The sequence below is a fragment of the Dicentrarchus labrax genome, unplaced genomic scaffold (genome assembly GCF_905237075.1).
Source record: "Dicentrarchus labrax unplaced genomic scaffold, dlabrax2021, whole genome shotgun sequence".
In the NCBI taxonomy this organism is placed as follows: Eukaryota; Metazoa; Chordata; class Actinopteri; family Moronidae; genus Dicentrarchus; species Dicentrarchus labrax.
The window spans coordinates 31917881-31933199 of NW_026136711.1; the positions used below are offsets into that span (position 1 = coordinate 31917881).

Here is a 15319-nt window from a genome sequence, read left to right on the forward strand (position 1 = left end):
GATGTTCTCCAGCCCCCAGAGACTTATAAGCTGTTTATAGAGTGGATGACTGGATGAATCATAGGTGCATGTATGTCTCCTTGTATGAGCACAGAGCAGCTATTAACTTTCCATCCACATGTGCGGGGTGGAAACAAAACACAAATGAATCATAATAGTCACGCAAAACACAAAGTAGTAATCACCTCTAATGTGCTGCTTTTTTTCACAGTTTTAAACAAAGTTCATGCAGCTGTTGCTGTTGTGCAGGGGAATTAAATCATATTTAAATTAAATTGTTTTTTAGTCTGTAAATAATGACACAAAAGAAAATGTACAAAAGAAAACAATGTGACTTTGCAGAAAGACTTCTGAAAAGTTTAAGCCTGAAGTAACAGCTTATTGTGCCTAACCTTTTTTAAAACGCTTCATGTTTGACGTCACAAGTAACAACACTTTTTTAACTATTTCTATGCAAACAGAAAGGAAGGCAATAAGGAAAATGTATTTTTACCTTTGAACAACAAGCCAATTCATGGTGCTTTACATTAAGACTGAAAGGCATAGGCAACATAAAACAAACACAAGGTGATACAAAAAGACATAGAACACAACAGACACATATCAACAGAATTTAAAAGGATTCAAATAAACTATGAACTGTTGCAGTCAACGAAGCACTACCTCAGTCACAGAGCCAGAACGCATAGGCTAAAGTGGGGCTACTTCCCTTAGGCCATTCACATCCAAAGGACACTAACCCTAATAGACTACACCTCTACTCTTGTTGACAAATTACCTCCACCCGTCCACTGTATCCCTTTAATGGGAAGCTTTAATATTAAGGTTCAAATTTGCACCTTAATATGTTTTTGTACATATTACCATATATTTTGTTGTATATATTTTCTCGTTGTAGATATTGTATTTTTGAATATTTGATCTTTTTATTATGTCAGGCACAGTCCTGAAGGAAGTGCATTTCAGTGCATGCACAGAGATATCTTGAGTATGTGACGAATAAAACTTGAAACTTGAACTGGTAAATTAGAACATGAAAAATAGAATAAACAGTAGAATGAAAGATCCAAGATAAACGGTCCCAAATTGTACTTATTAAAGTGCACCGGCAAACAGAAAAGTCTTAAGCCCTGGTTTAAAAGAAATTAGACTTTGTTTCTAGATATGTGGTGCATAAAAACTGAATTCTGCTTCTCCATATTTAGTTTGGACTCTGGGGACAGTAAGCAGACTCGTCCCAGATGATCTGAGAGATCTGGAGAGTTCATAATGGAGCAGCAGATCAGAAATATATTTTTGGCCCTGAACCATTCAGTGCCTTATAAACCAACAGTATTTTAAAGTAAATTATTCAACACACAGAAAGCCAGTGCAAAGATCTGAGAACTGGACAGATGTGATCCACTCGTCTGGTCCTAACTCTGCCTGACTCTGGCTTGGTTCTATGGTCTTTGAATAGATTTTCTTTGAGTTCAAAGACAGTAATTTCAGTTTTATCTTTGTTTTACCGGAGAAAATGTTGGCACATCCAATAATTTATATTTTTGATGCACCAGTGCTTGTATGGGTCCATAGTCTGGTGATATTGTTATATGAAACGGTGTGCCGTCTACATGATTAGGGTGAGATATGTCATTTTCTATAATCTGAGCTAGTGGGAGCATGCAGATGTTGAACAGAAGAGGCCCAAGAATAGAGCCTGGGGGGATTCCACATTACAGATTGACACAAATATATATACACTGATTTTGTTTCATTAGTCCTGACCCTTGTTTCATAGAAATACATATTCGTCATTAATCATAAATTGGTGCAATTAAGATTACATAGCTTTTTTCTAATCTTTTATTATTGTCACGTTTTCACAGCACAATAACTAGCACATGCTTTTCTCAAATCTTTTATTTGTTTTGCCCCATGATGCCACAGTAACATGAACTGGGCATTCATTCACATTTTCAAAAACCACCACAGCCCACAACAGCACACAGTACCACACAGTAAGTAATGCAGGGAATTTACTTTTAATGTAGTATTCCTCCTTGACTTGAGTAAAGTAAAGCTGTTTTTTTTTTTCTTTTTTTTTGTCATCACCCCAAATAAGGAAGGAAAGCCACACACAGTACTGCTGGAAATCAGATTGCTCACATTCTTTATAGATGGCAACTTGACAGGCTAATGTCACTCAAGCTGATTGACTGAATAACTGAATATCTGAACAGGTGATTTTACTGACAACAGGCAATGTGGGCTGAGTAGAGAAGATGTTGTAAAGTGGCTCAACAGCTTCCTCTAGTGGAGGTTACAAGGCAACACACCATCCACCTTTAGAGACAGTTCCCTACAATAAGCTACACTCCAGATGTATAAATGGTAAATGGAGTGTACTTGTATAGCACCTTTCTAGTCTTCTGACCCCTTTTACTCTTCATGCCACATTCACCCATTCACACACATTCATACAGTGGTGGTAAGCGCTCATCACAAACAGAAATGAATCCTTTCATTCACATACACACACCGATTTACAGCATCAGTAGCAATTTAGGCCTCAATATCTTGCCCAAGGACACTTTGACATGCAGCAGGAGGAGCCGGGGATCGAACTGCCAAATTTCTGATTAGTGGCTCTACTTCCTGAGCCACAGCCGCCAGTTTTTTTCTGAATCTGTCTCACTCATACAGATATTTTACTAAATGTTTTGGGATCCGACTGTATTAAATATAAAATAGTTTTTGAGCTTGGAGGGTGCTTCAGATATTCCTAATTGGATGGCTAACCAAGTTGAAAGTTTTAAAAAAGACAAAAATAAATTGCTCCTCTATTTTCTTTCTTTTTTTTCAGATCTTAACATGGCAGGAGAACCGAGGCCAAACAGACCCAAAGGCCTGAAGCGATCAGCAGCTTCTCTCTACAGGTACACACTGCCATTTATTGGATTGATTGTCAGTCTGTCAGTCACATTTCTAAGCAGATCTTGGAGCGTTTTAGGACTCATCTAAACAAGCACAGGTTCTTTGAAAGGCCAGGATCTATATTAGACGGCCAACAAGAGAATATTACACCCACAAATGTGGCCACAAAAGCAAATACAGGTGCTCATGTGGGACTGTAATTTAAACCACTTTAATTGAAGAGGGTCTTTCAAACCACCTACACTGGATAACAACACCCTGAAGGTAGAAGCCGAGACCTGTAGGTGTTTTATTAACATTAACACCGTAAAGAAATCTCAGGCTTCTATTTTTTGATATCTCAGTCCTCATCAGTTAAAGGCTATCTAACTTTTAAACGAAAATTCAGACTTTTTTTTAGGAGTTTATATTGTAGCTGTATTTAGGATTTTTCTTTTCTTTTACTTTCTCTATTTTGTTTTACCCATGACAGCTTAATCATCCCTTTTAATGAAATAATAGTTGTTATGGTAGTAATCAGTTTCAGAGTTTTTCTTGTATTGAAAAAGTGTGGTGAGTCACTCTACCTCAAACAGCTGCTAAACCTGAAAAAGAAAAATAATAAGTCTGAAATTCAGTAGAGACCTTTTGTGTCCCACAGTTGTTTGAATAATGTTTCATGAGCTTTTCATGTCTATCAAAGGCAACATTAAAGTAAAAAATCTGACTGGCAGTTGTTTAAAAGTTTAAAACAGTATCGGCATTGGGCCTGACAAGGGTTTATAGCTGAAACCTTCAAACCTTCAAATTCAAATAAACAACTGACCCGCTCTTTTCTGCTAATTATTACGAGGTGGACAAAATATACAAAAATAAGAAACAGTGAATGTAAAACATATGTCATTATAATACAGTCCCAAAACAACAACGGCCTCATAGTTTTTGTCTCAAAAGCATTCCCTGAATATTTTAAAGCTGCATTAATCTAGGGGCCACAAAACCATAAAAGATAACTGACAGCAAATCACATATCCCAGGTTTATATAACATCCTGACATGTTAACAAGAGGTTGCATATTTAAACATCCAGCAGACACAGAGGAACATTATCTTCCCTTTGGCATTGTAATTGTGTTTACCTGATAAATTTACTCCCCTTTTAGCTCTGTTCCACTTACCTCACCAGCAAGTCTCTAACTTTGTCTGCTGTTTAGCGTACAGTGTGTTTATCAGAGCAGTTGCCTGCTGCCGCTGGAAATGGGGTTGATGAGATCGAAAAAATAAAATTGCAGGGCGTGAAAACAAAACTATGAACTAAAAGTGCTTAGTTTAGTTAGTTAGTTGGTTTTAGTTACTTAATTTGGTTCAGTTGTATCAATTTTAATATAACAAATATCACTAAAGTATATTTATCTAAAGTATAAAGTATTAATTTCTACATACTTTACAGCGACATAAAGTTTACTGAACCTCTAACTCCCCTCTTGTTTCTAGTGTATATGTTCAGGACATGTTTGCTAAAAGCATTCTAATAGCAACTGTAAAATGTGTCAGTAAACATTAATTCTCGTGCACATCATTCTCGAGTATCCCGTTTCTGTTGCCAGTTAATTTTTTTGTCTTTGTCATTTTCATTTTTCTCTTTCTGTCTCTTGGGGTGAGATGAAGTATGTTGTGGTTTCTTTGTCTCTCCCACAGAGTTTGTAATTATTGCCTCTTCTATGCAATTGTATTTTTTCATTTGTCGGCTATATGCAACTATAAACTGCGTGGAAACCCCAAAAAGCTTTTGTTCCCATGTGTTGTTTTAAATGTGGTTTCATGCTTGAGTTATGAAAAGCATTGTATCGCATTTCTTTGAACAACCACTCATGTTCTTCTGTGTTTTTTCCGTAGTGGCTATGAGTTTGACTATGATTACTACAGAGAAGACTTCTATGACAGGTAAGAGGAAGGATGATACTTGGATTCCTTCCAGCATTCTTCTCCCTTTAAGAGCCAGCAGGGCTGTAGCAGGCTTTGGACACATGGACTCTTGGCTCTGGTGTTTCCAGCTATCAACAGAAGGTTAATCATGTTAACCTCTCAGAGGCCAGAGGCAGAATGTTGTTTGAAGGCCCAATGTGAGTTCTCTATTGAGCCATAACAATGGAGCAGATATGGTGTTTAAAACACTTTTTTGGGTTGCTGTTATATTACACATGGACATGAACATGGAAAATTTTTTTCCAGAGGAGAAATGTTTTACACATCGTTATCAATAACCAGCTACCGCTCCATGACATGTAAATTACAAGATGGACAGATTTCTGGCAAGGAAAAGAAAGAAGAAAAACAGGAGATGCTCATTGACAAAACATTTTTTGGGTTCACTGTCAGTGTCGCAGATGAGCCTTGTGTAGTTTTAGTCCAAAAATTCATAAGTTTAGGAAACGTTTAAGATTTTGTTTTTGCACAACAGTAAGTTCAAAATAGGGCATGACAGAAACACTTATAGAACCACTGGTATATAATTACATAAAATTAAATAAAAAACATAAAATACAATAATTAGAGACTAATATTCAATATATATATATAATATAAAAAAGTGCTTAGACAGAAGAACTTATTGAAAACTTGAAAGTTTTCCCTAGACAGACACAGACAGCTTAGATTCCTTTTAGTTCCTGTTCCCCAAAAACTGTGATCATTCGTACTGTTAGAAACAAATTATCCCAGGATAATATAACACAATGTTTTAATACAATTCAATAAAAAAAATATCAGGGGATCGATGTTCATTAAGATATAACAGAGAAATATTCTCCACGGGTGGTTTGATGTTAGTGAGCTGAACAATGTGAAGAATAAAGTCTCGAAATTCTGGATGTGGTGATGAGTGAGAGCAGTGAAAAAGATAAGATGGACATGTAGAAAGAGCATTTAGATGTGTTAGAGAGAAATGTTTGGTTATTGTGTTTGTGAACATCAATAACTTATGATTAAAAAAACAGAAGCATTGACTGACCCACCCCATCTGCAAGAAGGAGAAGAACCAAGAAAATAAATAGTTCTTTTGGGAAAGGCTGCGGGGAATTTGTCTTTGAGGTCTGGTGAAATGGGGATGGGGCACCAGCTGTAGCTTTGCAGGTGTGCGTGCGTTTTTTTGTGTGTGTGTGTGTGTGTGTGTGTGTGTGTGTGTGTGTGTGTGTGAGTGAGAGAGGGAGAGAGGGAGAGCTGTGCTGTGCTGTATTGTGCAGGCATTTTCAGAAACTTTAAATAAAGGCTTGCAGAGAGCCCAATGTTTATAAATTTGTTTACAGTTGTAACAGGATGATACACAATATAATACTGTCAGTGTTGATAAAATAATTTAAACTTGAATAAGTGGAAAAAATGGGGACTGTGTCTTAGGGTTAAGGTTAGAATTAGTAATAAGTTATTATGCCAATGTGTGCATATGTGTAGGAGAAACTATGGTGTCCGCAGAACTCATGAAAAAGGCAAAAGGCCCTAATCTACAGTCAGTGTTCTGGGCTACTGTAGAAACATGTTGGTTTAACATGGCGGACTCCATAGAAGGCGACACACACAGAGAAAAAAATGGTTCATTCTAAGGTAACAAAAACACAACAATTCCAATATTAGGTGATTATACACCAATGAAAGCATACCTGTGTATATGTATATTAAATTCCATTTCTGCTCATAGATCTTTCTAAATGTAACACAACCAAATATGGTTGGTTCTGTCCATGCCCTCTTGAATAACACATTTCAGGTAGGCATCATTTGTCTGTGCCTTACAAAATGTTACAAATCACTTTAAATAAATCCTAAATCTGTTTTATGTTGTGACAACACTTACAGTTAAGGTTAGGTCGGGTTTAGATAGTTTAGATTAGTTAATAATCATGGCTTGGTTTGGCTTGGATTGAAATGACTACTTTAACAATCACATCTACAATAATAACCATGTGGTTAAGGTCATGGAGCATTATTGCTCTATGACAACGTCACCTGACTTCCTACTTTGCTCCAATCATAATTACTATGATCCAAAGTACAGCTGACCATAACACACAAACAGAGACAGAACACCAACACTGGCAGCAGCATGATGCTCCACAGATTATCGCACACCTGAGGCTGGAAAAACTAGCGACACTTCATTTTACACTCAAAAAATAGTTCTCCTGTGATGTCGATGTAGGTTTGAAAGCACTGAAGAACCTACTATACAATACCACACGTCTTCATTATAGTTACAGTGGGAATATTTTACACATACTACTACTACTACTGTACTAAAGATTATATATCTGATGTAATTAGAAGTAATAACAGTAACAATAATTATTAGTAATTATCATGGTTAGTACAGCTAAAATAACTGGATATTACAGTACACTATAATAAAATACAGCAGAAATTACTAATTACAAAATATAATAAAAATACATTAAAATACTGTTTTCTAGTAACACAGTATTTTATTGTATTTGGAAATACAGCAACTTGCTGCCAGTAACTTCTACACAAGGAAATTGATCCATGTGGACCTGTGAACACTTGATGGATGGATCTCTGTTATGTTATCCACTGTGAAAGGTATCAAATCCTTACAGCAGTCAGGTAGTAAGAGATTGTGTTTATCATGGAAACAACTGATCACATTTGATGGTAACACAACAGGAGGGTTAACAATGTCTTTCATCACAATAAAACAACTGACACGATCTTATATGAATTTTTAAACCAAGGGATTATCAGCCTTAGGGGTTTTCATTCGACTGTCTGCCTCTCAGTGAAGGAAATCTGGAGAACATCTGGTCAAATTCAATCCATTTACACTGACCTCGGCAGTCATGTCACAGTGTGGTAACTATTACTGCTCTGACAAGACCAGGTGAAAGTCATCATCAAAGCTATGACTGTTGTTGTGGGTAAAAAAGAAAAAGCTGCATCTGTAGTCCTGGCATTCCTTGTATTTGAAGCAAATCCTTGGACCCAGTCATGTATGTCTCAACTGATTTCCAAGAGAGTGCAGGACTTTGAAACTGAATCTTTACTTTGATAACGTAAAAGGTATATACGTACACCAGTGTGTTTTTGAAAAGTGTCTGTACAGAGAAGAACAGAAAGTAGAGATGGCCAGCTGAGATGAATCAGTGATGATGCATCCAGATGATCCCAGATGTCCAACTAGTGTCTGTCTCAGATCTAAGGAAGAGATCTTTGCATTCACCCAGAGAAAAAAATGATAAAACAATCTTGTGTTATTCAGTGCCATTATGTGCAGAAGTTTTTAAACGTTTTTGATGCAGAGGTTTTGTGTTTCACAAAAGACGGTCATGCTTGTGGTAGAAAAACCACTCTCCCAAACCCTCCTTTGACTCCTGTCAAAATGCATCAAGCACTGTCTATCTTTAAATAAAACAGCATAATGCAGCAGAGAGGGGTTATCAAGGTTTCTCCATCACACCTGAAAAGGAGGGGCAGTTGTGTCTGCTAATTCTGTCAATTACACATTTCTATTTAGTCTGCCAGTGTGCATACAGAACAAAGAGGTAACAGCCAGAGAGCTTAATTCTCATGGGTGCTGTTCAACGTGGCTTGTCCTTTGGATCCCATGAACATGGGACTTTCCAGTCCTAGGATGCTTCCTTTAACCACTGTGACTACTTTCTGTGACTGCTTGGATATCGGAGTGATTTCACCAAGTGTGAGACTACAACAATATTTTCAGTGGAGGAGTTGGCTATGCCCTTCTGCCCAGCTGCATAAACCAACCAAACCACACACCGCTGTTTTCCTCCAGTTTCTGCTGCCAAAGTTCAACTTTCACCCCCTAAGCACTGTGACCTTCAAGTAGAGCACCAACATAACTGCAGAGAAGAATGTAGTATAATTTAATTTTGTGCGTGAGTTGTGAAACTCCATCATTGGATTCTACTAGTTCCTCGATAAAAAATGGCAAGCACGGCAGAAAACATCAGATTGGATGAGTAATAACAAGTTATAAAATTGGATTTACATTTTGATTTAACTTGTAGCTTGTTTCTAGTGCTGGGACCTAAGGTGTGGTGATCTTGCAGCCCATCTTTTCCCCCACTGTTCCACCATTTCTGCATCAAATATTGGCAGGTTGACTTAAATAGATTTGTAGATATTCCACTGAAAGATGCCCCATTAAGTGACAAGAAGTCAAGATTATATATTTATTTATGTAGCTCAAACTCAAAAAACTGCACCAAAGGGCTTTACAATTTGTACAGAATCACCCAACAGAGGACAGAGCCTGGACAAATATACAATATTTGTTCCTACTTGCAGAAGTAGCAATAGAACTGAAAAGTAAAAAGGCTAGTAGCTGAATTACAGTACACCACACAATATGTCCAGTTTTACAAAGCAACTTTAACTGCATTAAGCTTAAGAGTTTCAAGCAATGTAAATATGTGAATGTATTGTGAATGTTCATGGTCCCCAGAGGATGATCTACATTTCATGCAGCAACACTTTCAGACAAAAATACCCTACATTCACAAGAAATATCAAGAAAGTATAGTGTCTAGAGTTCTATGTAATTCACTGAGCACATGATCCGCAGAAGATGAGAGAACACTTTTCATTTGCTGCAAACAGTCCATGATTCTAGCTTGATGTCAAAAGTTTAGGCTGCTGCTGGTCTTGTCAGGACTTAGCATAGATCTCTTGGCTCACATTAAACCAGTTAGTATTAATGGAGCATCATTTGAAAATTGGATTGCTCCTAAGCATTGCTTTCTCCTCAGAATCCAGCCTTTGTCTCATGTCTAATTGAAACCTCCAGCATTATAATTTACCATCACTTCAAGATGATTCCAGAAACATGACTGTGAATTTATTTTGGTCCCCAGACCTCAGCACATCAAAGACCTTTGTATATATGGGGATTGGGTTATAACTCATACATCAATCTCTGAACTCTGTGTTAGACCCAGACTCTTTGATTTACATTTGAAAGAACCCTCACACACGTGTCATCAGTTTGGAAGTAAATAACCACATAATCTAGTAACTGTCATAGTCTGACGGTTCTCCCAGGGCCAAATTATCTTAAATGAATACAAAGAACGCAGAAATAATAAACCGAGTTATTAACAATAGTATTTAGAGGTCAAACAAAAGCATTTTAAGACAAAGCAGAGCAGATTTGTGGCTTTTGTGCAAAATAGTTGCTCTTACATTAGTTCAGTGATATGTGTGTCTAGAAGAAATCCTTGCACTTGGTGTTTAAATTTAGTCCATATTCAAGGTTGAACACTGATGTCAGGCCAGTTCCCACTCTGTCCATCTGATATGGAAATTAAGCACCCACAAATTAAAGGTGAGATTCAGCACTTTAACCTCATAGTCCCTGTGTCATTTTTTATTTTTATTTTTTTAAATTGCCTTTATTTGATAGGGACAGCTGAAGACAGACAGGAAAGGGGAGAGAGGGGATGACACGCAGCAAAGGGCTGCAGGTCAGATTCGAACCCTGGGCCGCTGCAGCAAGGACTCAGCCTCAGTACATGGGTCGCCAGCTCTACCGTTTGAGCTAACCGGGCACCCTTCACTGTGTCATTTTAAATTTAACGTGCAGTGTCAGTGTACTTCACATGTACAAACAACACACTACACTGCTGTGTCATTTTAGTAAATTCAATTTTTTTCTATGCTTGACCCATCCATTCTTTTTCAGACTATCCCAGTCTGGGTTTGTGGTGGTAGCAGGCTTAACAAACAACCCCAGACACCCCTCTCTCTAGCTACTTCCTCAGCTTCTCCTTGGGGACCCCAAGACAGTCCCAGTCCAGATGGGATTTATAATCCCTCCAGCACATTCTGGTGCTACCTTGGGGTCTCCTCCTAGTTTGACATGCTTGGAATGCCTCCAGAACTATCAGAATGTCAGAACTATCTTAACTGGCTCTTTTCAGTGTGAAGGAGTTGCTATGCTACTCAGCACTCCTTCCAGATGTCTGAGTGCCTTATCCCATTGCTCAGGGTCAGCCCAGCCACCCTGCAAAGAAAACAAAAGCGTACAGAATTCAACCTGATGATCTCCTTGCCACAAGCTGTCTTCCTTAACCTCTCACCATCCATTCCCCCAAATCAGCCCCTATACGCAAGTCAGAGAAATCCTGCTGAGTTCTACTGTACAAACATCTGTCTTAACAGATGTTGAAACATGCTGACCAGCTGAGCAGCAGACCTCAGCTTTGATTTACACCCGTCACTGAGATCTGGCAGTCTCACTCCCTCCCTCCCTCCCTCATTCATCAGAGTACTACCTTACCCATACATCCCCTGTCAGTTTATTTACCTGCTAGGGCTAAAACTTGCTTTGCTCTTTTCAACCCTGTCTGTCAACATATATGTTAGATAATGTCAATAAAATGAACCCCACCTCCTGTCCTCTGGACATCCTCCCCTCTTGACTTTTAGCTTTTATGAATGATGAGTCAATGTCCGAATCTTTTTAATCAGCTTTTAGAGTTCACCACAGTACAGAAAGTGCCCTATTTAAGGTCATGACTTTCCGCAGCTGACGCTAGACATCCTTCAATTATAGTATTCCTCAGATCTCAGTGCAGTGTCCAAGACAGTTGATCACATTATCCTTGAAAGGTTTAAGTCATATACAAGTCCTACAGGACTTTCTCTGTTGGCTTTGCTGAGTAAAGGTCTTCTAACTTTTAAATATTGTTTTCTTTTATTCCCCTCTTTTCTTTTAATCTCTGTACACCCTTTTGCAAATGTATTTTCTGTTCATTCCTTTTTTTAATTCTGTACACAAAAAAATAGTCTGACCTTATACCAGTGAAGTATGATCTGTGCAGGGGATGAAAGACCTTGTCTGATCTGGTTATTTGATTTGCAGAAAAGAACAGTTTTGTCCAAATAGTGGAAATAAATTGTCATATTACACAATATGATTTACCATTCATTCTTTTTTATCCCTGTTGAGATGCATGTTAAGGAAGGGGAGTGAAGCACATTGCCATCTTGTTATCTGCGGTGATTATAAGACCTACTTTTATGAGCTGATAGAATCTGATTTAGCTTTGGGAGGATCTGAAAGTTTTAGAGCCTTGTTTGGGCTAGTTATCAAAAAACAGACCAAAATAAAGTTGCTGCTTGTCCCAAAAAGTAAAACACAGGCTGCAGTCCATATCTCACAGAACCTGCCAAAGGGAGCTCAGTGTTGTCAAAATTGTTGAATTAAATCATCATATTCCAAACAGGTCTCCCAAAATGTTGTCAACCCTCATGACCTGAGACGAGAATGAATTATGTTTTTGTTGTTTACAATGCGCAAAACATACTTGAACCTGGGATTTACTGACTTTTTTTTTTTTTTTTTTTATGTATGGGACACAAAAGTGCAACAGTTCTTTGCCAATACACCAAAAAAATCACAGACTCACATACTGAGTACACTGCTAATGGGATCTGATTTGGGTTATATTGTCAAGATGGAGATTTAGTGTTTTTCAATGCACAGTTTTATCAATTTATAACTCTTGAAGTGTTCGGTGTCTCAAGCGTATTTATTTTCCGTTAAACAGAAATATTATGTGACCGTTACATTAATGCCATTCAGCCCGGTTTTGTGCCTAAACCTAATTATACCATAATACAACCATAACTATATTGGCATCAAATCAGAAGACCTTTCCATGTGTCATCAGGGCTGTTGAAAAGTTGGAGGAAATTGATCCTAATATTATTCACCAAAGCAGTTTGACTTTATGTGCTCATTTCGCCAATACAGCCTGAAAATTAATCAAATTCTGCAACGGTAGCAATGCACACACTGGACCAATAGACATGTAATTGAGGGGAGAGATGTAAGAGTGATGGGTCTGGCACTTAGCTGCACCAACCAAGCTGTTAGGGTTTCAGTATCTTGCTCAAGGGCACCTGGGCAGTGCCCAGACTAAGCTAGTGTTGCAAGTAAGCTAAGTGTTAGCACTATTCTGGCAACATATTGTTTGTTCATTTAAATTATTCTACCATAGAGTTAATATTATTGTTGAACCCATCAGCAGATTGTTAGGGTTTACCACAAGAAAATCAGGCTCACATGTTGGGGAACCAAAAAATAATGTTTTCTCTGGTGGCCTCTTTTCTCTGGTTTATCCTGACATTTTAACCAATATGAAGCATTTGGGAGCTCTAAAACACGATTTTCCATTTCCTGTTTTCTAACTTTACTCAACTATAAGACAGTAAAACAGAGCATCCTTGTGGTTTCCCCTTTTTAACTTTGGCTTTTTTCAAAGTTTCTCTTTGTTGTTTCTTGGGTGGCAAAAGGGAATCTGCAATTGCTTGTGTAATACTGTTTTCTTGACCACCACATGAGAAATAATCTGCTGGATTTGAATGACAAAGTGATGTCATCTGTGCAGGATTATTCTGTAAAATACAGGGACAGACTTAAAATCGAGACAAACTGTCTGTTTTCTTCTTACAGATTCTTTTCAAGCCAGATAACCTTAACATTGCCCATTAAACGTTGGTACCCATCCAAAGCCGGAACTGTATAAATATAAATATAACATTTTGACACGTGGTTTAACATCCCCCATTCCCCTATCCCCTTTATTTACCTGCTAGTGCTAATACCTGCTTTGCTCTTTTCAACCTTGTCCCTCAACATATAGTATATGTTTAAGTATATTGTCAATAAAATGAATTTCTTTAACACAACTTGTACTTTTATACTGAACATTTCAAACAGCTCCGCTTTATCTGGTACTGTGCCCTGTTATGCTCTTGCTAAACCCCCCCTAAAGAATTGAATCCAAATGATTTTAGACATTTTTATTATTTATTTTTTAGCTACGGTACTTGAGAGAAGATCTCACAGTTGATCACACTATCTTCTTGTCTTGTTTAAAGCAATGGGTGGGCATCAGTGGCATGGCCTTTGAATGGTTTAAGTCATGCGTGAGTTCTACAGGACTTTCAGCAAGGTTGGACCGGTTTCCAAGACTGTTGGTAATCACCTTGAGGGATTTGGGTGGGGGAAATAATAAAAACATAATTTATGACTTGCTTTCATTCAATTTTAGAAACTTTGGGCCATCCAACACTTTATATCATTGGGACAGTTCATGAGACTGATTAAACTGGACTGGTTTCAAGGGATGACAAAGTTGTTTGTTGTCAGCATAACAGTGGAAGGAAATGCCTTGTTTTGAATGATTTAGCCATGGGGAAGCATGTACATGGAGAAAATGGGGACCTAGGATGGAACCTTGTGGGATCCCGCAGGAGAGAGGGAAAAATGCCTATGTTGATCCACTCTATCAAAGGGCGCACTGAGGTAAAAAAGAATCAGGATGGCACAGTCCCCAGAGTCAATAGAGAGGAGCAAATCGTTTTACACAGTTAGCAAAGGAGACTCTGTGCTGTGGTGAGCCCTAGAACCTGACTGAAATCTTTCTGAGATGTTTTTGTGAGTAAGGTAGGGCGATAATTGACTGAAAATAACTTTTTCGAGAACCTGACAGAAATTGGTCTGAAGTTACAAGGCAAAGTTGGGCCTAAATTGTGTTTTTAGGAAGGGCTGATGATGATTAATGATGTCCTTGAGCCAAGGCAGACCTTTAGGCCCAGGGATCCCCCTTATTCTATAACTGTCTATACTATAGATAGACAGATTAACAGTGAAGAGTGTGAAACCTGTGAACAGAATAGTAAGCCTTTTCTCATTGGGCTAACTTTCAGCCAATAAAATAATAGTGAAATTAAAATATTCATTTTCTGGGGATATGTTGGCTCAGAAAGCAAACTGGGAGGGTCCAGGCTGCCTGGTATGTTGTTTTTGATGTGCTGCTTTTAAAAAGTACTTCATAATGGGGGTGAAAGCAGCAGGGCGTTAATACTGCAGACGTGTGTGTCTTGAAGCAGGTTAGAACACTCTTGTGATACTGATATGATAAAAATGTCAGTGATGACATCACCTAAGTGGCAGGCGTTATAGAAGGTGTCAAGCTAATCTGGTAATTTGGCACTCTCCGAATCCTCTGATGTTCTGGCAGCATATTCCACTAGGTTGCTGTGGTTCTCATTGGTGGCACCATCTCTGAACATGTGCTAGTCTCTAGAATCATGTAGAGCTGCTGTAGTTATGTCTGTCAATACTTTGTTTGAGTTTTTCTGATGGTTTGATCATTTTCATAAGGTGGGAGTAAGCTGACATAGAGAAATGTGGTCTAATTGTCCAAAATGGGGACAGGGAAACAGTTCCGAGGTCTGTTTGGTTAAAATTGTCAGCTTTTTTCATGTGATTGCTGATGGCCTCTTAAACAAAAGTATGTCTTCTAAGTGGTACACAAATCAAAATTAAGTGTACATAAATAATGCCAATATGACTAAAATCAGTGAGCTTTTAAGTGGGATG

The 15319-nt window shown here is 38.0% G+C and overlaps 1 protein-coding gene across 4 annotated transcripts in view; it reads left to right on the plus strand.

Annotated features, from left to right (window-relative positions):
* Positions 1–15319, plus strand: part of raly (RALY heterogeneous nuclear ribonucleoprotein) — a 130355-nt gene that overhangs the window by 80567 nt on the left and 34469 nt on the right. For all 4 annotated transcript variants that reach the window (XM_051413818.1, XM_051413816.1, XM_051413815.1 and 1 more), the window contains 2 exons: positions 2846–2918; positions 4792–4839. In XM_051413818.1, the coding sequence (XP_051269778.1) occupies positions 2846–2918; positions 4792–4839 (121 nt within the window). The remainder of the gene's footprint in view (positions 1–2845; positions 2919–4791; positions 4840–15319) is intronic.